Genomic DNA, 27,468 nt, shown 5'->3' with positions numbered 1-27,468 from the left:
TCTCCACTGACGCCAAACTCAATACAAAAACCTGTCCGTTTTGTGTTGTCTTGCTACACTGCTATAACATGACTTATGACTTTAGACCTGTTATGGACCAGTGGGGTCTTTTGTAATATACTGTATCAAGTCTAGCCTCAACGCGAGACTCATCAGTCATGACTGATAATGAAGTCTTAAATTGCACTGTACATCTTTAAGAAACCCGGAAACGCTTGTCTGGTGACAATCTCAGTCCATCCGGTCTATCCTACTGGTGCTGGTGACAGACAGCTGGTTCCAGAGTGAAACGCCAGCTGGCAGCTGGCTCCCCCCTGTCCCGCCCTGTCTCGTCCCCCTGTGGGCCCGTCTGTGATGATATCCCACCACATACTCTGCACCCTGCGCAGCGGTGTGCGGTGCTGGCGATACCGAGGAAGAGCTGTCCTCAAAGCGGCTGTGGAGGCCTCGGACTTCAACGGGGCGCGCTGCTACTCTACCCCGAGTCGTGGCGGTGTAACGGGCATGGAGGAGATACTGGCGAGGGTCGTTGCACCTTTACCTACATACGAGACGAGAGACAAGTCCCCCCCTCCTCCCGAATCAAACAGCGTGGAGTTTATGTTCTTCTACAAGGCTCTAGACAAGGAACAGAAGGTGGAATTACTCGACAAGCTTTCGCAAGATTTCGGTGTGGATCACAAAAGTGTTTCCGAGCTCGCTTTGAAACTGTTGGACACTCAGCTGCGGGACACGGCCACCATTTTGCAAGTGGAGGACAGGCTGCGGTACGGCTTGACGCCCCGCTATAAACAGCTGCTTAATCATATCAGCAGGGTCGAGGGGGGAGTGAAGTTTCTGGTGGATCTCCGAGCCGACGTGCTTGAAATAATCTCAGCCAAAGCCAGCGAAAGCCCAAACATCAGGGTAAAACGTTTGTTTACATTTCTCTACGGAAGCTCGACTGAGCCAAGTTGTACCGTTCGCGTATATAGCATTTATGTCATACAGTGGTTTGTTTACTCATGTGTTTACATGGAATTGGCTGTCCAAGTGCAAATCACAATCGTTTTTCACTCATTAAATAAATATATATTCTAATCTCCAGGTTTACTAATTCCACGATGGAAAAAACAGATGCTGTAAGCCAAAACTATAGCCACTCTGTTGTGTGACATGTAATGCAGATGTCAGGTGGCTTTTCCATAACTCCGTTTCGTAACAGGGGCACAAACTGTGACCGCCTACTTTGCCTTATATTTGCAGATAGGGCTTACATTTCACAACAATCTGAGCTGCAGTGGGTGACCTTTACCTCAGTTTCCCCCTTACACAACTGCAACTGAATCAGGATTTTCCCTCATAGGCTAGGAAATCATTGCCTAATGGCCTAATATTATTCTGTTTGCTAATACTGTTAAAGTCGAGCTGAACCCAAGAATGACTTTTCTTTTCTTTTAGTTCAAATACCTGGGTATGCAGTGCACCTATTTAATAATGTATGCAAAACAAATCACAACAATCTAATTTCTTTAGTTTTTCACACTTTTTCACATCAAAAGTTCGTTTTTCAAGATTTCATTGATAACAGTAATTTACAGTTTGCTGACGTCACCTAGTACTATCACATTTCTACCCCATTTCAACCAATCATTTCACGACATGCAGCTGTCAATCAAATCTTCATTACAGGATCATTTTCTCTTCCAAATTAAGGGGAAAATGGCGCCTAGTGCCTGTCATCTGGCAGAGTTTCTAGCCCATAAACTAACTACTAACTTGGGCAATTATGCAAACTAAATCAAATGGTAATGTCTAAGAATGCAAAGAAATGTAACTGGCTCATTAAAACACGCATTCCAGGAATATTATTTACATTTATAACGATAATGGCGTGCGCCTCCGAGCCTGACAGCCTCCCTGCCTGTCAGGGGTCATCTCTCGGAGATTCCAGGCGGGCGGGCAGCACCTATGGATCGGATTGTCCGCTCGCTCCGCACGAAGCAGCTGGCTCCCTGGTACTCTGCGGATCCCACTCGCGTAGCATGACAACAAGCTGAATCCCACTCGATTTGGGGGTGGAACACGCCAGGATTGGCCAATGCCAAAGCCAGTCCTCAGAATTGTCAAATCAAATCATCGACACGTATATGGTCCACCTCTCAATTCGTTTTCAGTGTCCGACACTCGCGCTGGTGCATTCCGTTCCGGTTCACTTCGACTTTAAGCTCAGTGTCAGGGCTCAATGCTTGCTTCATGGTAAGGCTATGCTTGCCTTGCAGGGCAGTGGGCAGGGTTACCCCCGGGCGCAATTCTCAGCTCGCTGGAAAAGTGCCTTCGTTCTTACCTTACTGTCTTAAAACCTGTGGGATCCTGTATTGGGCATTAAACTCACCTTATTTCTGCATTCTGAAGGTTTCGGTAGGGTCGGATGGAACAAAATTAACTTATAGTTCTCCAAAAACCTTCAGAGTCCAGGAATAATGTCAGTTCAATGTCTGATCCAGGATCCCACAAGTTTGTGAGCCATCAGACAAGCTGTCAGAAGCACCTGAGGGCAGTGGGCACGGCTGCCTTTGAGTACTCAGTAATGTCTGAGGTTGGAAGTCATAAAGACAACTTGTTCAGCATTCTACTGAAATGTTAACAAAATGCACTGTAACAAAAGTTTTTTTAGTTTTTAGTGGATTTTCCCCCCCGACAGCCACAGAATGAACAGGACAAACTGTGCATCAGGCATTTAATTGATTGAAGACAGAAAATGAAAACTTAATTACATTTTCTGGCAGCACTTTGAAGGCAGCAGTTGCCTTGGCCACCATTTATGAAAAGAGGAGAGAGTTTCAGAGTCAGACAGCAACAAGCTAGCTGTCACATTCATTTTCTGCAGTTTGCTTGGGAAGACATTAGACAAACTAAAGCAACTCTTTAAAAGGACTATTCCCATCTAAGAGCTTCACTGCCTCTTCTCCAAACCAATTTGTTTCCTAGATCTGACGATCTTTGCCTGCAAATAGAGCCCAAAACAAAACTAGGCTGGCTGACACTAGGCAGTTCCATCCATGAGATCAAACAGACATGTGTCAAGTTTTGTTGTTTTACTGAAGCTTTGCCTCATTCAGCCCTCAGATATGCTGGTGGAACTGGTGTAGCTCAGGCTGTGTTTTGTCAACACTTCTCTCAGATTGTATTTGCAAACGGTTCCTTTTGTTTGTTTTTACCTGCATGGATGAGTGGGCTTTTCCATATCGAGAACAACATTCAATCAATCAATCAATCAATTAATCAATCAATCAATCATTAAGTTTTATTTTGAGTGCAAAATCACATCAAGGTGTCTCAATACACTTTCCAATAAACAACAGAACGATTAAATAAGCAATTAAAATACAATGAACAGTGAATAAGGAATAATACAATGAACATAACAAAAACAAAAACACAAAAAAATCCGCAAAATCCATCCGTTTCTCACAAGGGAAGCGACACAACTACTGGTCCAGGCACTTGTCATCTCTCTCATGTCACTCCCCTCTTCCGGGACCTTCACTGGCTTCCCATCTCGGCACGCATTCAATTCAAAACCCTAGTTCTGGCCTACAGGGCAGTACACCAGACAGCCCCTCGGTACTTACAATCTATGGTCAGGCTCCAAATCTCTCACTCTTCCCTTCGCTCTAAAGACACACCTTTTCAGGCTCCATCTGGGCCCTTCTTGAACTAACTTCCTTCTCTCTCTAAAAAAAAAAAAAATCTAACCTTAACTTGTACCACTGTTCCTTCAGAAATTGTAGTTATCATAGACTGTGTTACATAGTGGATTGCTCTATTGCTGACAAATGTGTTATTGTAAGTCGCTTTTGATAAAAGCGTCTGCCAAATGACGTAATGTAATGTAATGTAATGTAAAACAAAAATCAATACAGGAAAAAAAGACATCAATCAGGTAGGGTAAGAGAAAGGACAGGAAGCTAGGGTAAGAGACAGACCGGACAGACAGAAAGCTAGGGTAAGAGACAGAAAGACAGGACAGACAGACAGCTATGGTAAGAGACAGACAGGACAGACAGAGAGAAAGACAGAAAGCTAGGGGAAGAGACAGACAGGACAGACCGAGAGAAAGACAGAAAGCTAGGGGCAGAGACAGACAGAGAGAAAGACAGAAAGCTAGGGTAAGAGACAGACAGGACAGACAGAGAGAAAGACAGAAAGCTAGGGGAAGAGACAGACAGGACAGACAGAGAGAAAGACAGAAAGCTAGGGGAAGAGACAGACAGGACAGACAGAAAGCTAGGGGAAGAGACAGACAGGACAGACAGAGAGAAAGACAGAAAGCTAGGGTAAGAGACAGACAGGACAGACAGAGAGAAAGACAGAAAGCTAGGGTAAGAGACAGACAGGACAGACAGAGAGAAAGACAGAAAGCTAGGGGAAGAGACAGACAGGACAGACAGAGAGAAAGACAGAAAGCTAGGGGAAGAGACAGACAGGACAGACAGAGAGAAAGACAGAAAGCTAGGGGAAGAGACAGACAGGACAGACAGAGAGAAAGACAGAAAGCTAGGGTAAGAGACAGACAGGACAGACAGAGAGAAAGACAGAAAGCTAGGGGCAGAGACAGACAGGACAGACAGAGAGAAAGACAGAAAGCTAGGGGAAGAGACAGACAGGACAGACAGAGAGAAAGACAGAAAGCTAGGGGAAGAGACAGACAGGACAGACAGAGAGAAAGACAGAAAGCTAGGGGAAGAGACAGACAGGACAGACAGAAAGCTAGGGGAAGAGACAGACAGGACAGACAGAGAGAAAGACAGAAAGCTAAGGGAAGAGACAGGACCGTGTTGAGCCCAAACCAACCGTGCTACTGCTAATTCAGTGAGTGTTAGTGTGAGCCAAGTTGTTCAACACAGAAAAGTCGACTAAATCCACTTTCAAATACCTTGCTGACATGACTCTACAAACTCTGGCCGTTCCTCCCCATCTGGCACCTAAGTAGGCACAAATAATTACCTAAATATTTGCAAATATGATTTCCCCCAGGTCTGCTCCTCTGTGATTCCATGTGTCAGTCTGTCTCTAATTCTTTATGCTGGCTGTAGTGTCTGTGAGCTGATGAATACTGACTTAGTTGGCATGGCACAGAGATGATCACAAGTCCAAGTCAAGTCTCAAGTCTTTGGTCACAACAAGTCCAAGTCACATGTTGTGGCAGAGAGTCTACAGACTGATTTCAGTCAAACGTTCATTATCTGTTCCGTTTTCCGTCTGGGATAACAATGATATTTTCGCTATTAGTAACATTAAACATTTTAAATTGTGGTTATACCTAAGTAAAATCGATCCCTTGTCTACAGAAGACCAGAGTACACACACTGACACTAGGTGCTACTGCTATGCGCTATTATTATTTGCTTGTTGTTATTGCCAGGATTTTGATTGAACTGGAAATGGGGGTGGAAAGGTCCTGGTGAATATGAAGCTTTGAGTCTCTGTATTGGCAGTGTGTGCGTTCCAAGGGAATGTCATTGATTTGTGATGCAGGTAATCGAAGCAGCACCGAATCACAGGGAGGAAAAATTAAGAGCATTTCTGAAATGACTAAAATAATGAAAGTTTGAACATTTCGAGACTGCAATTAGCGCTGTTCTTACGGGAGTCGGTGTCACTAGATGAGTCTGTCTTGGCTGCTGGCGTAAATCGATTTCCGCCGTTGCTCCGCACTCCTTCCTCCTGCGGGCTTTTCAATCTCGTCCACCTGTTACACAAACAGAGTGGATGAAAGATGCATGCGGAAAAAACAAGTTTGAGTTCTCCACGCAAATACTCCAGACGCAGTGACACTCAACCCGAGGCTCTAGAGCCACATGTGGCTCCTTTACGGGTACTTGTGGCTCTTTTAGGTCCTACTTAAAAAAAAAAATCGAAACAAATAAAAACAGGAAAGGGACTTTTTGTTATTGTGGCTCTTGCAAAGATTTAGTTTGGGTCAATGTGGCTCCTGAGTAGGGCAAGGTTGCGTAGTGTCAGTGAAACTATGTCCCCCCTCTCACAGAAAGACTGGCAGGCAGGCAGACATGTGTTGGCACACAGCCTACTGGACTAAAAGGTATCACCGGCACATGATAGCGCTACGCACGTCAGCAGCGCTCACGAGTCACAGTAGACACGGAGGAACTAAGTGTACCTGGCCTTGAATAGACAGACTGTCTCTTGCAGGCACCAGTAGGCAATGACAGTCTCCATCACTCTGTATAATCACAACATAACCACTCGCCGCTCACGACGGAGAGGGACCTTCGCAGAGGCGGTATCAGCTCACGGCATCGTCGGTGCCGAGTAGCGCATTGATTTGATATAACTCCGCCGTCAAAAAAACGCGTTGCCTCGTTTTCTCTCTAACGGCGTAGAGGGCCGTCCATTCATTACTTCCTCTCCGTCTCGCTCCTCCTGACCCTAGGCCTCGAATGCTCTGGCCCTCGCCTTTCAAAGAACTCCATCTCCCGCAAAGTGAACAGAGTAACAGATTTGTCCCTGCCGGGTCCGGCCGGCCTTTTGTGTGCGCGGTGATTGCGAGGCCGAACCACTTTTATGTGGCGTTGATGTGCCGAGAGGGGTTCTATAGAAAAGCCTGGCCGGATTTGTCAGCCATCATAATCATCATTCGATGGAAGGTGGGTCTGACCTGCTCCTCACAAAAAAACACCATTTTCCAAGTGTGAAATCTCTCGACCATATTGAGGTGAATAATTCAGGGGGGAGTTTGGTCATTTTGAAAGTGTGGTGGTCGTTGCTTCCGGAGAATTGAACGCAGTGGTTTATTAGACCTCGACTATACTGTTGTGTTTGATTGTTGTGATTGATAAGAAGGCATTGAAGCCCGAGTTCCCACGGGTCCCTTGAGATCCTTGAAAGTTTTCAAGCGCTTGAAAGTTTTTGAAAATAGACATGGGTCATTGAAAGTGCTTGCATTTATATATTTTCTGCAAGAGAATAAATTGGAGTTCTTTTGATATATAAATCTATTTTTTTAACTTAGATACTGTAAAGCCCGCTAGTTGTCATTGTAAAAATTCTCAGTAATTCACCTTAATTCTCTAACTATGCCGTGTTGACTGTTGAGTCCTTGAGGGCGGCATTAGCTCAGGAGGTAGTAGAGCTATCGCCTGGGAATCGGAAGGTTCTCGGTTCGAGGCTGGCTCCTCCTGGTAGTGTGTCGAGGTGTCCTTGAGCAAGACACTGACTGAACCCCCAACTGCTCTCGATGAGCAGTTGGCACCTTGCATGGCTGCAGACGCCGGCGGTGTGTGAATGGGTGAATGTGAGGTATTCATGTAAAAGCGCTTTGGGTAGTCGATAGACTATATAAAATGCGCTCTATAAATACAGTCCACTTACCATTTAACATTCTCCTTGAATTTGAGGGAATCGGGCCTGGAAATGTGATGTTCAGGAAGATGGGGGTAGCAAGCCTGAAATAAAGGCGTCCGATGGAACCGTTAATATGAGGCGTGCTTATTTGCGTGTTTACAAGAGATTTGCGTTAAATGAAGTGTGACCTTTCCAGGCAGACAGGCGCCTGCTTTAAAATCACAAGTGGTTTATTGAAGCCGTCTCCTCTATTGCGAGCTCAAGCACATCACCACTCATAAGGTTGAATGAAAATGAAACCATACAAACAGCACACAGACAACTGAACCGAGGGCTGCCCTGAACGTCCACACACACACACACACACACACACACACACACACACACACACACACACACACACACACAGTCCAGTGTTGTTTGACATGCAGGTCCTCTTGAGTCTGAGGCAGCAGGTGCTATAAACGCAGAGTCTGAGGCAGCAGGTGCTATAAACGCACAGTTAGCAGGTGCTATAAACGCACAGTTAGGAGGTGCTATAAACGCAGAGCACCACAGAAATTCTGCCTGCGTCGGGTGGAATGGGGTGAATTTGCTATTATCAGCTGAATGGGGAGGTTCATTCTAAACTTGACCTCTCTCACCTCTCCCCCTCCCTCTCTCTCTCTCTCTCTCTCACCTCTCCCTCTCTCACCTCTCTCTCCTCTCTCTCTCTCTCTCTCTCTCTCTCTCACCTCTCCCTCTCTCACCTCTCCCTCTCTCACCTCTCTCTCTCTCACCTCTCCCTCTCTCTCTCTCTCACCTCTCCCTCTCTCTCTCTCTCACCTCTCCCTCTCTCTCTCTCTCTCTCTCACCTCTCCCTCTCTCTCTCTCTCTCACCTCTCTCTCTCTCACCTCTCCCTCTCTCACCTCTCCCTCTCTCACCTCTCCCTCTCTCACCTCTCCCTCTCTCACCTCTCTCTCTCTCACCTCTCCCTCTCTCTCTCTCTCACCTCTCCCTCTCTCCCTCTCCCCCTCCCTCCCACAGGACCTGAATGGCACTCTGAAGAGCCTGCTGTCTGAGTGGTTCTCAGTAGGTCTGCTCCGCCTGGAGAGAATCACCTGGCAGTCCCCCTGTGAGATCCTGCAGAAGATCAGCCAGTAAAGACACACATGCACCCTCACACACTATTCTATTCTATTCTATTCAAAGGGGCTTTATTGGCAATGGGAAACATACATGTACATTGCCAAAGCAAGTGAATAAAAAACAAACGGTACAGTATTATACACAGTACGAGAATAAAGAGGTGTGTAAACAGAGCTGTGTAACATTGCAACCAAATATATACATAGGATTAGGTAAAACTAGGTAACACTATCCTCCTCTTCTCTCTGTGCGTGTGTGTGTGCGTGTGTGTGTGTGTGTGTGTGTGTGTGTGTGTCTCTCTCTCTCTCTCCCTCCCTCTCATATATCTCATATATGTGTTTTGCTGGATTTGCCTGTTAAACCTGCCTTAAAGTTCTCTGCTAATTAGACGTCACGGGCGTTTGCGTTTCATTTGTAAAACAATCTTTTCTTCAGGGGCTGTTTTCTGCCACGACATTGTGTTGTGTTGTGTTGTGTTGTGTTGTGCGGGGCGGACTTCCGAGTGCGAGAGGAGTGATGCATTCAGATACTATCGATGAATCAGAAAAAGTAATTTCCTATTTGGTCGTCAGCCAGACTAACTATCCAATTTATTTACTTATTTATTTATTTAATTGTTTCTTTGTTTGTTTGTTTCTTTATTTTTAAGAAGAAGCCAAATGCACATCATCCTTTTCACAATGCCCATGTTTGCTTATCATCTGTCGTCTGGGTTTGATTTTAATCAAACCAAATAGCGTATCTGTGCAATACTGTTTGGCAGGCGACTTTGAAGTCCCAGATGTCGGCGCCTCCTTTTCATATTGATGCAGGCATGAAACTAAATTACCACACGCCAATAAAGTCACTCTCAAGCACGTTTCAAGTCTCTCCTACCGTACTCTAATAAATGCTATTTAATGGCTGTCAGAAAGGTAGGAAAAACACATTCTGACAGTTAAAAAGGTTTTGCATCCTTCGCAAAATAGTCGGTTCTAATGGGAGGTACAGTATATGTGAATTGTAGTGCGCTAAAACGTAGAAAAACACAGGCATGATCCTTTAACCTCCTCTGCTCCGCACATACAAATCAGACACTTAGAAACGGCAAGACTAACTCTCTGTGTGTATTGTCAGGTACGAGGCAGTGCTGTAAGGAGACTAAAGGCTGAATTATGCTCACCCTGCCGTGAAGGGCGCGGGGGTGGAGCGAGGGGCGGGCGCGTCAAATTACGTAAATTTGTTGGCCGTGGTTATTCGCTAGCTCCAGCGGCCGCTCGCGTTGTGCCTGACTTTTTTTCTAACAGCGCGAGCTTCTCTCCAAACATGGCCGCATTCAAACCATTGAGCCCTGAACACTGAGCTGTGTTTTCGCCACATTTCTTGACCCATGTGGTAGGCTATAAACTTAGATTTGCAACTGTTCGTTTTTAGTCATTTCACCAAGTAAATGTGTTGTGTTGAGAGCATTATTGAGAGAGATTAAAAGCAGCACAGAGTAGTAGGCTATCAGGGCTGAGTAGTAAAAACGGCTTTCAGTAAAAACAAGTTTGGTGAGTCCTTCATGTGCTGATGTGCGGTCGTTTGAGAGTGAAAGCGCACTCAGTACTGCACAGCGTTTCATTGCGACTTTTCACGGGCTGTTTTCACCATTGTACAATACACACAATACATGCTGATCACTTTCTGAGTATAATGGCATCTGCCCCAGCGCGAGGTCTGCACGGTGACTCACGGAGACTCGCGGGGCCCCACCCCCACGGAGCTTTGCTCGAGCATAAGAGCACCTTTAACTCATTGAGTGCCAGCCACTTTTGGAGAACGGACGCTCCCAGTGCCAGAGTTTCAGAGCGTTTTCAGTGATTTCTCGAGGCCCACAGAATATTGTGTGATATTACTATGTAAACACTGAACACGCACAAAGAACGATGAGACTCTATTCTATCATCTGCAAAAAAAAGTTTATTGATCCCATTTTCCGTTCTTTAGTTATGAGCCGGAGAAGATAGCTTGATTCATCCAAATACAGCAATTTTTTTCTAGAAGCTGAGATAATTGGCCTTTTGTGAAATTAATCATTTCAAGCACATCACTGACTCTGAAGCTAATCTTTTCTAATGTAGTCACACCTCAAAAATAATTTCCTTCAATAAAACAGTTTAGGCCAGGGAATTTTGTTTGGCAGAATAATATTTTTAGCTACAACCAGCAGCGCTGGCCCCTGCGTGCGCTGCTGGTTGCAGCTTCTTGCTGGTTTTGATTTGCTGCTGGTGGGTATCGGATATTCTGGCTTGCGTTTGTCAATCCTGTCCTGCTGCCTGGGTCTGTCTGGGTGTTGCGTGCTGCTCTGCGTGCCCCCCCCCCCCGCCCCGCCCCGCCTCGCCTCAACTGCACACTCCTCCTCCTGTCTGTGGTGGCTCTCTGCTGAGTTTGCTGTGCGCACAGTGAAGGGTGCGGAACAGCCAGGCTTTTTTACAGCGTTCCGCGTGTGTTTGTCACCGGCAACGATGCTTCCAGTTGAGCATAATAACAACTCCACGGTGTGGATGTGCAGATGTGCTGTCGCAACCGACACGGAGCGGCTCAATTGTGGGAGCAGATTGGCTGCTGCAGGCACAGCTGCAGTAACGTGCTTCAGCATATCGATGCATACGGATGCGATGCGATTTCCGTTTCCATAACGACTTCTTCTTTGTTTTTTCCTTGCCTTTCTGTTATGTGGAGAGCACTGTCGCCACCTAAGGGTTCTGTAAAATAGGTTATAGACCTCCAATAGCTACAATAGTTGTACCAGAGATGTATCAGGGATTGATCCACGTCCCACCGTCAAAAAACGCAATTGACGACAACCGTCGTCATTGGCACTCTACGTCAGTATTTGAATTGACGACAGCTGTCGTCATTGGCATTCAATGAGTTAAGGTCCTTACACACCGAGCACGTTTTTTTCGTGCGATTAATTCGCACGTCAATAATATTTTCCGAACCTATATCAGTCAATGCAACCGTGCATACCAACAGCGAAGTTTCGCGGAGCGTTATTGCGGTGTTTATTTTTTAGAACCACGGTCGATTTTTCAGAAATTCGCTTCCGACGTGTACACATCTGTGGCTGTGATTGACAGGTGGGTCAAAACTCGCATCGCAATTTCGTGCCGTATATTCGCATCGCTCTTGATGTGTAAGGACCTTAACTCTCTGTGTGTATTGTCAGGTACGAGGCAGTGCACCCTGTAAGGAGACTAACTCTCTGTGTGTGTTGTCAGGTACGAGGCAGTGCACCCTGTGAGGAGACTAACTCTCTGTGTGTATTGTCAGGTACAAGGCAGTGCACCCTGTAAGGAGACTAACTCTCTGTGTGTGTTGTCAGGTACGAGGCAGTGCACCCTGTAAGGAGACTAACTCTCTGTGTGTATTGTCAGGTACAAGGCAGTGCACCCTGTAAGGAGACTAACTCTCTGTGTGTGTTGTCAGGTACGAGGCAGTGCACCCTGTGAGGAGACTAACTCTCTGTGTGTGTTGTCAGGTACGAGGCAGTGCACCCTGTGAGGAGACTAACTCTCTGTGTGTATTGTCAGGTACGAGGCAGTGCACCCTGTAAGGAGACTAACTCTCTGTGTGTGTTGTCAGGTACGAGGCAGTGCACCCTGTGAGGAGACTAACTCTCTGTATGTATTGTCAGGTACGAGGCAGTGCACCCTGTGAGGAGACTAACTCTCTGTATGTATTGTCAGGTACGAGGCAGTGCACCCTGTAAGGAGACTAACTCTCTGTATGTATTGTCAGGTACGAGGCAGTGCACCCTGTGAGGAGACTAACTCTCTGTATGTATTGTCAGGTACGAGGCAGTGCACCCTGTGAGGAGACTAACTCTCTGTATGTATTGTCAGGTACGAGGCAGTGCACCCTGTGAGGAGACTAACTCTCTGTGTGTATTGTCAGGTACGAGGCAGTGCACCCTGTGAGGAGACTAACTCTCTGTGTGTATTGTCAGGTACGAGGCAGTGCACCCTGTGAGGAGACTAACTCTCTGTATGTATTGTCAGGTACGAGGCAGTGCACCCTGTGAGGAGACTAACTCTCTGTATGTATTGTCAGGTACGAGGCAGTGCACCCTGTGAGGAGACTAACTCTCTGTGTGTGTAGGTACGAGGCAGTGCACCCTGTGAGGAGACTAACTCTCTGTATGTATTGTCAGGTACGAGGCAGTGCACCCTGTGAGGAGACTAACTCTCTGTATGTATTGTCAGGTACGAGGCAGTGCACCCTGTGAGGAGACTAACTCTCTGTATGTATTGTCAGGTACGAGGCAGTGCACCCTGTGAGGAGACTAACTCTCTGTATGTATTGTCAGGTACGAGGCAGTGCACCCTGTAAGGAGACTAACTCTCTGTATGTATTGTCAGGTACGAGGCAGTGCACCCTGTAAGGAGACTAACTCTCTGTGTGTGTTGTCAGGTACGAGGCAGTGCACCCTGTGAGGAGACTAACTCTCTGTATGTATTGTCAGGTACGAGGCAGTGCACCCTGTGAGGAGACTAACTCTCTGTATGTATTGTCAGGTACGAGGCAGTGCACCCTGTGAGGAGACTAACTCTCTGTATGTATTGTCAGGTACGAGGCAGTGCACCCTGTAAGGAGACTAACTCTCTGTGTGTATTGTCAGGTACGAGGCAGTGCACCCTGTAAGGAGACTAACTCTCTGTGTGTATTGTCAGGTATAAGGCAGTGTACCCTGTAAGGAGACTAACTCTCTGTATGTATTGTCAGGTACGAGGCAGTGCACCCTGTGAGGAGACTAACTCTCTGTGTGTATTGTCAGGTATAAGGCAGTGTACCCTGTAAGGAGACTAACTCTCTGTGTGTGTTGTCAGGTACGAGGCAGTGCACCCTGTGAGGAGACTAACTCTCTGTGTGTGTTGTCAGGTATGAGGCAGTGCACCCTGTGAGGAGACTAACTCTCTGTATGTATTGTCAGGTACGAGGCAGTGCACCCTGTGAGGAGACTAACTCTCTGTATGTATTGTCAGGTACGAGGCAGTGCACCCTGTGAGGAGACTAACTCTCTGTATGTATTGTCAGGTACGAGGCAGTGCACCCTGTAAGGAGACTAACCCTCTGTGTGTATTGTCAGGTACGAGGCAGTGCACCCTGTGAGGAGACTAACTCTCTGTATGTATTGTCAGGTACGAGGCAGTGCACCCTGTGAGGAGACTAACTCTCTGTATGTATTGTCAGGTACGAGGCAGTGCACCCTGTGAGGAGACTAACTCTCTGTATGTATTGTCAGGTACGAGGCAGTGCACCCTGTGAGGAGACTAACTCTCTGTATGTATTGTCAGGTATGAGGCAGTGCACCCTGTGAGGAGACTAACTCTCTGTATGTATTGTCAGGTACGAGGCAGTGCACCCTGTGAGGAGACTAACTCTCTGTGTGTATTGTCAGGTACGAGGCAGTGCACCCTGTGAGGAGACTAACTCTCTGTATGTATTGTCAGGTACGAGGCAGTGCACCCTGTGAGGAGACTAACTCTCTGTATGTATTGTCAGGTACGAGGCAGTGCACCCTGTGAGGAGACTAACTCTCTGTGTGTATTGTCAGGTACGAGGCAGTGCACCCTGTAAGGAGACTAACTCTCTGTGTGTATTGTCAGGTATGAGGCAGTGCACCCTGTAAGGAGACTAACTCTCTGTGTGTATTGTCAGGTACGAGGCAGTGCACCCTGTAAGAAGACTAACTCTCTGTGTGTATTGTCAGGTACGAGGCAGTGCACCCTGTAAGGAGACTAACTCTCTGTATGTATTGTCAGGTACGAGGCAGTGCACCCTGTAAGGAGACTAACTCTCTGTATGTATTGTCAGGTACGAGGCAGTGCACCCTGTAAGGAGACTAACTCTCTGTATGTATTGTCAGGTATGAGGCAGTGCACCCTGTAAGAAGACTAACTCTCTGTATGTATTGTCAGGTATGAGGCAGTGCACCCTGTAAGGAGACTAACTCTCTGTGTGTGTTGTCAGGTATGAGGCAGTGCACCCTGTAAGAAGACTAACTCTCTGTGTGTATTGTCAGGTATGAGGCAGTGCACCCTGTAAGAAGACTAACTCTCTGTGTGTATTGTCAGGTATGAGGCAGTGCACCCTGTAAGGAGACTAACTCTCTGTATGTGTTGTCAGGTATGAGGCAGTGCACCCTGTAAGAAGACTAACTCTCTGTATGTATTGTCAGGTATGAGGCAGTGCACCCTGTAAGGAGACTAACTCTCTGTATGTATTGTCAGGTACGAGGCAGTGCACCCTGTAAGGAGACTAACTCTCTGTATGTATTGTCAGGTATGAGGCAGTGCACCCTGTGAGGAGACTAACTCTCTGTATGTATTGTCAGGTATGAGGCAGTGCACCCTGTAAGGAGACTAACTCTCTGTGTGTATTGTCAGGTACGAGGCAGTGCACCCTGTAAGAAGACTAACTCTCTGTATGTATTGTCAGGTACGAGGCAGTGCACCCTGTAAGAAGACTAACTCTCTGTATGTATTGTCAGGTACGAGGCAGTGCACCCTGTAAGAAGACTAACTCTCTGTATGTATTGTCAGGTACGAGGCAGTGCACCCTGTAAGAAGACTAACTCTCTGTATGTATTGTCAGGTACGAGGCAGTGCACCCTGTAAGAAGACTAACTCTCTGTATGTATTGTCAGGTACGAGGCAGTGCACCCTGTAAGAAGACTAACTCTCTGTATGTATTGTCAGGTACGAGGCAGTGCACCCTGTAAGAAGACTAACTCTCTGTATGTATTGTCAGGTACGAGGCAGTGCACCCTGTAAGAAGACTAACTCTCTGTATGTATTGTCAGGTACGAGGCAGTGCACCCTGTAAGGAGACTAACTCTCTGTATGTATTGTCAGGTACGAGGCAGTGCACCCTGTGAGGAACTGGACTGATATTAAGCGCAGAGTGGGGCCGTACCGCCGCTGCTACGCCTTCACCCACGCTGCCATGCCAGGAGAGCCTCTGGTCGTGCTGCACGTGGCGCTCACAGAGGACATCTCCGACAACATCCAGGTGAGACGCCGCAGTATGGCCACTTTCACCACATGAACTCTGTGGACTACGTCTGTTGATTCAGGTCCGGGCATCTGCTGGAGTTGACGATTTCTCCTGTCATTTTTTGATTGGTTTTCTTTCCTTTCTTTCCGTGTCATGCACACAGCGTGCCCAACCCTCATGGGTTTACAAGACACCAAATTGTGTCCTTGCAGTGCTCAAATAATTCAATTCAATATTTTGACATCGTAGTCAAACAATTCAATACATTACATAATCATTAGAGACCTCGCGTAAAAGCCCTCCAGGGTTTCTTGTCACTTTTACCTGCTCAATATTTGCATATGCTTATATGCATATACATCTCTGTGTGCAAATAAACAATTTACAGATTGCTCCAAGCTCGGGTCTTATTCTGTCTTCTCTCCTCGGCCTGACAAATAAAATCTGCTACAAAAAAAGTAAGGTGTCCTGCCCAAATCACGGTGTACAGTGTCTCACCAAGTCTGTAAGACATGCCTCTCTATGATATGTTTTGTTGCTATTTCCAATCCGGAAAAGACATCTCACTCGCCCGCTCTCTCTCTCTGTGTCAGACACACTGCAGGCAAGCAGCGCAGATCATGCACACACACAAAAAGAGTCGCAGGGACAGAGGGAGACGGCAGAGACGCCAGAGAGAGCGACACGTTAAAAAGTGTGGATATACTATACTAACCACATACTACACATAGTGTGGTTAGACATAGATGTAGTGGGCATGTGTGGGAACGCCCACAAAATGTTACTACGGCTGGCGCGCGAGTGGGGTAAAACCCCCCATATATCTCAATGGGCTGACTCACCAAAGGACGGTGCTGCAGCTCTACACTACAGGATTGGGGATTCTAGAGCAGAACACAAGACGTTGAATCACCGATCCTGTCTGCCCGGGCTGAGCTAGCGGCTAAATGCTAACTCTGCTGAATGGGGAGAATGGGAGGATTTACCCCACCCTGACCACGCCCCCCAGCACAGCTACCCCAGCGTCTTGACATTGACATTAACATTGACAGCTTTAGAGTTGATGCTGACTATGTTCGTTGTCACAAATGCAACAAATCCTTCGCTTGTAAGCTATAAAACTCAACACGCCTACTTGCTCGCTCTGGAAAATATCCTGTAGTACACTGTGGGCCGCTGCCCTCCAGTGGTCCGCGAGGTATTGCAAGTGGGCTGCCAAATTTAGTTTTTGTTTTTTGTTTTTTTACATTACACAAATTAAAAAAAAACTTGCTGATGGACAGCTCCTTGAAAACAGTAACACTGAAAATGCTGCAACATGTTTCAGATCCTGTGTTAGAGAGTATTTGGCCCACGTATTTTTTATGGGGTCGGCGTGGGCCGCAAAAAGTTCCAATGTTTTCAAGTGGGCCCTGAGTTGGAAAAGGTTGGGAACCGCTGCTGTACTATTCAAACATCGGCTGCTCTGCACGCAAAACAGACATTGCACCAGGGTGGTTAAAATCCGTTTGCACGGCCGCACGCTCGCAACGGACAATTGTGTTCACACATAAACACCCACCCGAGTAAGATCTGGATATCTTCAGTTGAGTCATAGCTGCGTATCTTCAGTAGTTCAATGCATGTCTGAAAAAGGGGCTTATGGCTGCAGGCTGCTGTACTGCTTTGTGTCATTTCAGCACGCCTTCAACAAGGGTTGAAAATGTGGGATATTTTTGTTCCTCCTCAGCTGACAAATTGATGATCACTGTGAGAAAACGATGCCTCCAGCTTTTATAGGCCGCGCGCGCGTCCCCACGGGAGCCACCTCTGCGGTGCTGGCTTTTTCATTCCGCGCCGTTTACACTGGCAAGCGGCGGGTTTTGACAGCGCCGAAAGTTATTATTTCATCCTGTGAAAAAGTGTCCATACTTCAAATTGATTCTCTAGACGCACAAAGTCGTTTCCACCACTTTTGCCTGAGCAGCTACTGGCTTAGAAAAAGAGGTGCTTGATAGACACGGGCGTTTAGAGTTATCATGTGGGGAATAGAGGAGGTTTGTAGTTCTCATTTGGGATTGTGGGTAATAGAGGAGGCAAAACCTTGCCAAATCGTTCTCATGTCATTAGAGCTGCAACAATTAATCGATTTAGTCGAAAGCCAGAAAATGAATCGACTACTATTTTTTATAATCGATTAGACACATTTTTAAGTAGAAAAAAATTCTCTCATCCCAGCTTCTTAAATTTGAATATTTTCTGTTTTTCCTTTAGTCTTCTATGACAGTAAACCGATTATCTTTGGGTTGTGGACTGTTGGTCAGAACAAAAGAAGACATTGAAAGCCCCCCTCCCCTGTATTTTGTCATTTTTAATATATTTCATGTGTAGCTGTGTTTTTCCCTGCTGTGCTGATTAGCCACAGTGTTCGCCAGTGTATTTTGTTGACAAATTATTATTAAGTGCTAAAAACCAAGGTGTTGGTCAAAACGGGCGATGACGTCAGACAAATCCTCAAGTCTTTCTTTTTGACTCATGCATTACATCTGTACCTCACAGAGTATCGTCCGTGAGTTCGCCACGCTGGACTCGGAGGAGGATGTGAATAAGATCAACGCAGCCATCTTCTACTCCATCTCCTCCACGCAGGCCGGCCTACAAGGGGTGGAGCTGGGCAACTACCTCATCAAGAGGGTGGTCCGAGAACTACAGGTGGGTCAATCGATGTGGATGGGGGAGGGGATGGGGGTTACTTAGCAAGTTCGTCTGAGAACTATGAATGGGGAAAATGTAGACCACCGTTTTGAAGCCTCGAGGTTGGCATTTTCACCGTTGCCATCGTGGTTATTTGGAGCCAGAAGTGACGTGAATTTGGACAAGAAGAGCACAGCCTGCTATTGGTCAGTGATCGGCGAGCTGTGCGATCACAGGACAGGCGACCTGTCAATCACGCCCCAAAACATAGTCTTTTTTTATCATCTATTTTACTCGAAATTTACAATCATTTACAAAATGAACATCATGCTGTATTGAAGAAGACTTGAAACTGGGCATTGAGACCATAAACTCATGTTTATCCGTGTTTACTGAGGCAATGAATCAAGTGAGAAGTACGGTCATTTACCCATTCCATTCCATGTAAGACTTCATTTGCAACCAGTGGAATCGCCCCCTGCAGACCATTCGAAAGAATGCGGGTTTAAGTTACTATTCATCTGCTATTATAGTACCTCATCCGACGGGAAACTAGGGATGGACGAGGCAACCAAGAAACTACCTCATTAAAATAGAAATCTTTATTCCCTTCGTGGGCGGCGCTGCTACATTATCAGCTGGATCATTATGATCATGGTCAGCCAGGCTCTCCATTCAGAAAGACTATTAGCCGTCTTTAGTGAGTTGATACTGAACGGGGGGGGATTTTAAATGAAATTAATAAATACGATTTCTCAACATTCTCACCTCGTCCCATTTAAAGGTCAGTATCGGCCAATTGGGAATTGGGAAAATCCTCCCGGCGGTTTCATATTTTGAAGAATTATCTGAGACCGCAGCATGTGAGAGTTTCCACAGAGAGACTGTGAGTGTGTTATGACCAGAACCATAAAGCACCCAGTCGTATGGGTGCAATATAGCCAGATAACAATAAGGGTGCACGTGACACGTGCACATCTGTCACACTCCCCTCCTCCGCCCCCTCCGCTCCTCTCCCCCGAGGTGTGTTCGTATGAATAGGTGTTGTTGACTCCGCCACCGGGGGAACAACGCCGCCCGCTGTGTGTGTGACTCACACACTCTATTCTATTATTCACACTGTAGCAGCCCTTCAGGTGGGGCCCAGATGGCCAAATGTTATTGCAGGGAGAAAGATAGCCCGTGATGGGCGACATTTTGCTTTGAGTGCTTTTTCGGGAAAGTTTTAATTTTGCTTTCTGTCGCAGGGCTTTCGGCTGGCGCATAAATCTTCGACTGGTTTTCTCCCCCCACTCGCTTACACGCGCGCGCGCGCACACACACACGCACGCACGCACACACACACACACACACACACACGCGCGCACACACGCACACGCACGCACACGCGCGCGCACACACACAGAGCGGGTAGTCAGTCAGTAGACAGGGCGAGCCAAGGTAATGAAATATCAGCCCTCCCGCTCAATAAGCACAGGAGAGCCCTCCGTGTCAGCCCACTCCAGCTAGCACTTGTTAAATGATTGGAACATTGAATGGAACATCAAAAGCCTCTCCACTAGACAGATGGGAAGTGGCTCTTTGTAGTGTCTCCTCATAAAAATGAGCTTTCAGAGCCCAGCGCCGCTTCCACCTTTGTCATTTATACAATAGGACTGTTTTGATCGCGCCATGCATTTTTTATTTATTGGCCTTTTTTTCCTTTTTTTTATGAATGGCAACAAAAGGTAGCATCAGCTCAATAGATATTGCTGTGTGTTTTTTCCTGTTTGCCTGAGAGGAAAGCAGGCTGTCTTGCACTGCGTTGCACCAGCTTCGATAATAAATAAAAAGCCTGTGCACATTAAACTCCCACAGATGGTAAATGTTAGCTTAGTGCCCCGTCTCTCTCCCTGTCTCTTGGGTATCTTTCAAATAAAACCCTAAAAGAGGGGGGCTTATCCACCTTATTTCTAGCTGCCATGATGCCTTATGTGAAATATGGGTGCTTCTTCCGGTGTAATCCTCCCAGGCCCCTCCCACCCTTACGGTGTTGACACGGACACATCAGCCCGTCTGTAAACCATGTTTCAAACCTGCAGACAGGCGAACCGCGAACGGAGAAAATCGCATCCAGCTTGGCCAAAAATCTCACCGATAAATATCCCGAGTTGTTCAAAGAGCAACAGAAATAGCGGATGTGATAGATAACATTATTACATTCTAGGGATGTTCATTTTGAAAATTTTCCAAAATCGATAATCGGTGAATATTAACGATCAATTATCGATCATCGATTTTATTAATACTTAGAAAATTTTCAATATTTTTTTTTTTTTTTTTTTTTTTTTTACAAAATGAATGCCTAATGCATATGGCAGAAAATACGAAAGACAACGTGTTCTCCTCAATGAACTCTTTATTTCAATGTGTCTCCTCTCCAACACTGCTGTCCCCGGCGCATGCCGGTGTGAATTTCCCATGTTTAAAACAGTTTTGTTGGCACAAAGGCCCGTGCCCAGCCAGAAAACTAGAGACTATATGAAGCTCCACCTCACGTTAGTCGGCTGTGCAATGGAGTGGGGCGAGGAGGAATGAATTCCACCCAAACCTACCGTAGTCCAAAAAAAAAAATTTTTTTTTTTTTTTTTTTAATAATTAAAAAATCGATCCAAATGCCACAGGATCGATTCCAATCCTTAACGATCGATTATCGATTTTCGATAATTGATGAACATCCCTATTACATTCCCTCAAATAAGTCGTCAAACGAGTGTTATTTCTTTGTGACAAGCAACTTTTTTTTCCAACGTCTGAGTTTTGAGGAAATGCACCAGCTGCAACAATCAGTCATGTTCTAGACCGGACCTTGCACCCATCATTCTTGTACAGCGGGGCGTTAAAAAATAAGCTGGACAGCTTCTCCAACAACTCTCATTTGGGGATGGATGGGAACCAAAACTCTCTTCTACGAGGGGTGAGAAGCGGTGGGGGGTAAGTGACATTTTGGGCGAAAATCTGTTATATATATATATATATCAAATGAAATGAATTTCTACACATGTGAGGGGCACATGTGAATTCTAAACCAAACCAGAGTTCTTAATGAAAAGCCAAAAGACGCAAGCGGGGCCGTGCGTAAATTGAGCTCGGGCAGGAGCCTGACCATTCACACCAGGAGCGCTCTGCTTGTACTGACTTCATGCGTGGCTGCACTCAAAAATACACCAGACGGGTAAACTCTCGCTGCAGGGCGCAAGCCAAGTGTGATCGGTCTGTTCTGTTAACAAGAACGCCGAAATGAAACTGCGTGCACTTCGAGATACTTCGCCTTGTTTCCACGTCGGTTCTATTTCCAGTGTGTTTGCACTGTAACACTGAACTCATTGGTTTCGCCCTGATTACCTTTTTCCAAATAGAAAAAAGATCGATTTTTTCCCCCCGATGAATGTCAAAATATTGTTCATGAAGGATTTTGTCATCCACATGTTTATAATATTAAAGATGGGATTTAATAAACAAAGTCAGGACAAAGTATGGTCTTTTTTTCTCTCTCTCTGGTAAAGTTGGTCAAATGTCACTTACTCTGGTTCTCACCCCTCGTCTAGGGTTAGGGTTACATACAGTTACACTATGCAGGCATACAGTAGTCTGACTGGGTTGAAGCAGCATGGTGGACTTAGCTCTCTCATTGGTGCCGACCATTTCAGTCGGTGGCGGATGGAAATCCCATTCCGCTCCCTGCAAGCTCTGCAATCGGCTCCGACCCGCTCTGACTGCGGCTGCGTCTGCGACCATATTTGGATTTCCTTTCCACGCCCCCCCCCCGTGTCGAATCTGTATGCCTCTGCTGCTGTACGTGTTGAATCTGCCGAGCTCAAATGCCTGCGCCGCTGCCTTTGAAATGGTAACAACAGCAGCGCTAGTCGCTAGCTCGTTGCTACACGCTGAAAACGATTGATGTGGATTATGCAATGAAGCAGCCTGCATGGTACGTTCGGTGGATGGCTGTAAAGAGCCTTTTTTCCCCTCTAGTCCACAATAGAAAGCGTCCCCAGCCAGACTCTCCCAGCCCCTTTGCTGGGAGAGTCTGGCAAGCGAGACTAGCCATACAGTGACTTTCCTGCTTACATTGCTGTGAAGTGACCCCAGTGGGAATGGAACCCTCAACCCAAGCACCACGCTTTGCCTATCGGGCGACATAAATGCACCAACTCCTGTGTTGTGCAGAGGCCCTGGCTTTGTGACGAGGCTGGACCCCATGCAGAGGAGCAGTGCAGCCACACGGGGGCGCTACACTGATGGATGGATGGATGATGGAGAGGAGAGGAGAGGAAAAGGTCACAGCTGTGATTCAGGGCAAAGGGAGGAGGCCTTGCTTGTCTTTGTAGATTGGACCCTGGGGCGTCGTTCTGGCACCGCTCCTCCTTTTTCGTCCGTGTCCTCTCGTCGTCTTCTCTCCTCCCTCCTTTTAGAGCCACGACGGACCTGCTTATCTCACAACACACCATGGGGTTCATGATCCAATACAACCACAAGACCATATGATAACTACAAGTTCAGTGACAACAAAGTCTTGACTGTGCAGATTTCTTTTTTATTTTATTTTCCCCCCCTTTTCTTTCTGATTTTCTCCCATTTTCTTCATAATTATACTTGGCCAATTCCTCCTGCTGTCCCGGTCATTGCTCCACCCCCTCTGCTGATCTGGACCAGAGGCCAGGGGCCGGTTGGCTGCACAAAGCACCTTAAGTTAAGATGTTCCTTAAAGTCTGAGTTAAGGTGTCCATAAAATAAATTCGGTTGCACAAAACACACTTAAATCTTGTGCTTATGTTTCCTTAAAATGTTTAAACTTAAGGAGAAGATTTAAGGGTGTTTTGTGCAACCGATTTAATTTGATGGACACCTTAACTCAGACTCTAAGGAAAATCTTAACTTAAGGTGCTTTGTGCAACTGGCCCCAGGACTCCCCACTAGCTTCCCACCGGCAGACACGGCCAAGTGTGTCTGTAGAAACATCTGACCAAGCTTTGGACCCGGGCCTCCGCAGTAGGCGAGTGCTTTTCCCTCTACTACAGTACCAGACCCCCAACTGTGCAGAATTATGTTGATTTCCGAGCCACAAATCTTTCTAGCAATAGTATCGGCTCGCTTGAATGTGAAACAACAATTTAAAAGTTGTCATTTGGATGGAGAGCCTGTGAGATTGTGATGGGCAAGCCGTCACATTTGTGATTACTACAGCAGAATCAACTGGAGCTAATAACCGCAATTCAGTTTTCTGCCCCACAATGCGTGCTGCCACATTTTTTGTATCGGGAGTCAATTTCGATATGTCGTCCCGTCCCTGCGTGCCACGCGACCACCCAGGAGTTTGGAGGAGAGGTTGGAGGTGAAGAAGGAGAGGTGAAGATGGCGTCAGGGTGCGAGAAGAAACACACCAGAAACAGGAGGAAGGAGAAGAGCGAGCATGAGAAAGAAAGTTACAAAGAGCGACGTGGCCCTGCAGGGTCGGTCTGACACTTCCACTTTTCATCCACGGCCTCTCACCTCTCTGTCTGTCACTCCCCCCGTCAGTCAGTCACCAGCCCACACGTCAGAGAGAGAGAGAAGACGGGGGAGGAGGAGGAGGTGGTGGTGGTGGTGGTGGTGGTGGCAGGGTGAAGGTGTTCTCCAGAAGATGTTGACAGAAGGTGGGGGCAGGGAGGCAGAGGTGCTGGTGGTGATGGGGTGGAGTTCTCCAGAGGGCGTTGACAGAAGGTGGCCAGAGGTGGTGGTGGTGGTGGGGTGAAGGAGTTGACACAAGGTGGGAGAGGAAAGGCGTCTGTGGGAGGTGTGTGTGCCTGAGAGGCTAGACGAGACAGAGGCACGTGGGAGCAGCCAGCGAGACGGGGAAGAGGAGCGCTCTTAAGATGAGGGCATGGGGGGGACAGGGGGAGGAGGGCAGAAGCAGTGGAGTTGATTTGTAACCCCTCTCTCTGTCTCTCTATATATATATATATATATATATATATATCCATCCATTTTTTTGTCTGTGGAACTGATGGCCCTGAGGAGCCGAGCACAAACAGGGAAATGTGTTGTTTTTCTGACACTGAGGTCAGGTGTTTGTCTGCCTTGTTGCCTGCACTGTTGACCTTCTGTTGACCTTCTGCTGACGTCTCGCCTGCCTTTCAGCTGTTTCAGTTTACATCTTCATCTTGTCTACTCGTCCCTTCTCTCTGTTCGCTTTTGTTTGCTGTTTTCCAGGGCTCGACCAACATGGGCTTTTCAATGGCCAATGCTGATAGTTAGAGAGCAGGGCAGCTGATGGCTGATATATAATGCCCAATGCCCATATCATGTTTTTTTTTTTTTTTTGCATCTGATAAAATACAACAATTTAATAACAAATAACTTGTCTGCATCTGTGTCTTTTTGGTAGTCATTCAATAGATGGCATTTTTAGGTTAAACTCTGTCTCTCGCTCCCTCCCTCTCACAGAGTGAGTTCCCTCACATGGGCCAGTTCTCCAGCCTGTCTCCCATCCCGGGCTTCTCCTCCTGGCTGCAGGGCATGCTGAACGGGTACAGGAAGGAGGGCCGGAGCTCGGACCTGCTGTCGGAGCAGGAGTGGAGGGAGGTGGAGCAGGCGACCGACCCGGCCTCGGGGACCCCCGCCACCGACGCCCTGCGCAGGCTGATCGGCTCCGGGGAGTGGGTGCGCTCGGAGCGGCTAGTCCGCGTCCTGGAGCCCGCCCTGATGCGCCTCTGCGCCTGGTACCTGTACGGGGAGAAGAGGCGGGGCTACGCCCTCAACCCCGTGGCCAACTTCCACCTGCAGAACGGCGCCACCATGTGGCGGCTCAACTGGCACGCCGACACCAGCCCCAGAGGCGTGGCCAACTCCTGCGGCATCATGGTGAACTATCGCTACTTCCTGAGCGAGACGCCGAAAAACAGCGCCCTCTACCTGCAGAACAAGGTCATCGCAGCCTCGGAGCAGGTGCTGGGCCTGGTGTCCCAGTTCCAGAAGAACAGCAAACTGTGAGGACAGGTTGTCGCACCGAGGCGAGGTTACGGGGAAGATTGCACTTACTGTAGCATCACTGAGACTTTTTGGACTGATTGTTTTCTTTGATTTTGTTTAAAGGATAAGTTCACCCAAAAATGAAAAATTCTGTCATCATCTACTCACCCCCATGCCGGTGGAAGGGCAGGTGAGGTTTTTTGGACCACAAAACATTGGTGGAGTTTCACTGCAAAACACCTACACCTGGAGCCAGGTGCTCCAAGAAGGTGGGCGGCGGATACTGTAACCTGCTACAGTGAAGATTTTGGCTAAATACAGAGTGTAAATGACATATTTTCAAGTCAACTTGTCTTTTTTTGTCTTTTTTTAACGTTTAAACCATCCACTTCAATTGTTTAGGAGAATTCTGCAACAGTGTTTTGCTGTGAAACTCCAGGAATGGTTTATGGACTAGAACATTCTATCAGCATGGGGGTGAGTAGATACTCAATTTTCATTTTTGGGTGATCTGTTCCTTTAATATCCCCCAAAATATCTTGACATCCTTCAGTAAGAACAGGACAGAACGACATCGGCCGCCATCGTCGTCCTGATTTTGAAATGAAATGAGAACATTTTGCACACGTGGTGTGGTGTCATCTCATCTGCTGTATGGACTGCATGGGTTAGGCTGCCTGCATCATTGGGTCTGTGGCTGAAGATGTTTGGTATGGTCTGAGTGAGTGCTTCCAGGCTGAGAGAGACTGAAGATGTTTGGTATGGTCTGAGTGAGTGCTTCCAGGCTGAGAGAGACTGAAGATGTTTGGTATGGTCTGAGTGAGTGCTTCCAGGCTGAGAGACTGAAGATGTTTGGTATGGTCTGAGTGAGTTCTTCCAGGCTGAGAGAGACTGAAGATGTCTGGTCTGAGTGAGTGCGTCCAGGCTGAGAGACTGAAGATGTTTGGTATGGTCTGAGTGAGTGAAGATGTTTGGTATGGTCTGAGTGAGTGCGTCCAGGCTGAGAGACTGGAGGAGCTACTGAATCACCAGGCATCCATCAATGCCTTCCCATGTTCCTGGATAACAGTGTGTGTGATGTAAAGCAAGAGCACACAGCTCCCGGAAATAAATATTGTTTTGATTCTTTCATATGGCTGAACTGTCTCACTGAAAACAGGTATATAAGTATTAGACTGAAGGATTTGAAGAAAAATAAATCAATACTCGATACACAAAGGCATTACATTTACACCTTGTACTTTTTCACAATTTGACACTGAAATCACTGATTGGGAAACAAATGTGATCATATTCAATGACTCTAAAGTGCTGCTTCTTTTTTTGTTGACACTTGACACTTGGCTGTGCCCAGGCCCCAGTCACACCCAGGGAGGGGCAGGACCCTCCCCAGTAGCTCCATGCAGGTGATGATAGGAGCGACGGGGTCTCTGCAGAGCCATGACCTGCTGTTCTACCTGCTGCATACATACAGGTGCTGTTCTACCTGCTGCATACAGTACATACAGGTGCCAAGCAGGGCTCATATCAGCCCATTGTTGGGAAAAAATACATCACAGCAAGTTGACTGAAATTACATTTTCTCTCTCCAAGGAGCCAAACTTTCTGTTCTTTTCTTTTTTACACCCCCTCCCTCCCTCTCTCTCTCCCTCCCGCCTCCCTCCCTCCCTCTCTCTCTCTCCCCCTCTCCCTTCCCCATGCTGCTCTGTGTCCTAGAAACTAATGGAGTGAGAAATAAAGTGAAAGTAAATGGCGGGATTGATGGGGTTGAGTTGTGAAGAAGGTGGGAAGAGACTCTGCAAGCATCAAAAGGACAGTTGTTTCAAGGATGCCCTTGAGAGAGAGAGAGAGAGAGTGTGCCGTGTGTGCACATGTCTGTCTGTCTCGCATACGTTGCCCTGGAAACAACAATGTCCCACATCAGCTGCTGGCAGCTATAGGGCTCTTTTCTGACTCACCTTTGTCCAGGAATGACAATGAATGACCTAGTGCAGGTTAGGCTAACAACCCAAGGTTATTCACCTCTTACGAATTTGGATCCTTAATGTATGAAGGATGAACATAGTGTGAAACTGCTTCAAGGGTAGGGAGATGGTGAGGTGCTACTCAAGATGAAGTCCACTTGTCTTGTACTGTAATTAATCTGAAAATGCTTCTTCAAACTTGTTTTTCTTGCAATCAATTAAAATCTCACTGCTGCAAAAAAAAAAAAAATTACATGTTTTCCCTCGTTTCAGCATTTGCCTCGCTTAAGCATCCTCGGTCAAATGCCAGTGTAAATGTATTTTAATTGCTATACCGCGTGC

General features: G+C 46.9%; 1 protein-coding gene across 1 annotated transcript; it reads left to right on the top strand.

Moving 5' to 3' along the window:
• The first annotated feature begins 290 nt into the window (after positions 1–290).
• On the top strand, positions 291–26,316 carry mlycd (malonyl-CoA decarboxylase). Its single transcript, XM_083654673.1, has 5 exons — positions 291–906; positions 8,375–8,487; positions 15,358–15,514; positions 18,038–18,190; positions 24,638–26,316. The coding sequence occupies exons 1-5, from the start codon at positions 355–357 to the stop codon at positions 25,181–25,183; spliced, it is 1,521 nt and encodes a 506-aa protein (XP_083510799.1). The 5' UTR covers positions 291–354; the 3' UTR covers positions 25,184–26,316.
• The last annotated feature ends 1,152 nt before the right edge of the window (positions 26,317–27,468 follow it).

Source organism: Poromitra crassiceps (genome assembly GCF_964638095.1).
Source record: "Poromitra crassiceps genome assembly, chromosome: 18".
Classification (NCBI taxonomy): domain Eukaryota; kingdom Metazoa; phylum Chordata; class Actinopteri; order Beryciformes; family Melamphaidae; genus Poromitra; species Poromitra crassiceps.
The sequence above is the reverse complement of the archived record's forward strand: the minus strand, read 5'-3'. Positions and strand labels throughout refer to the sequence as shown.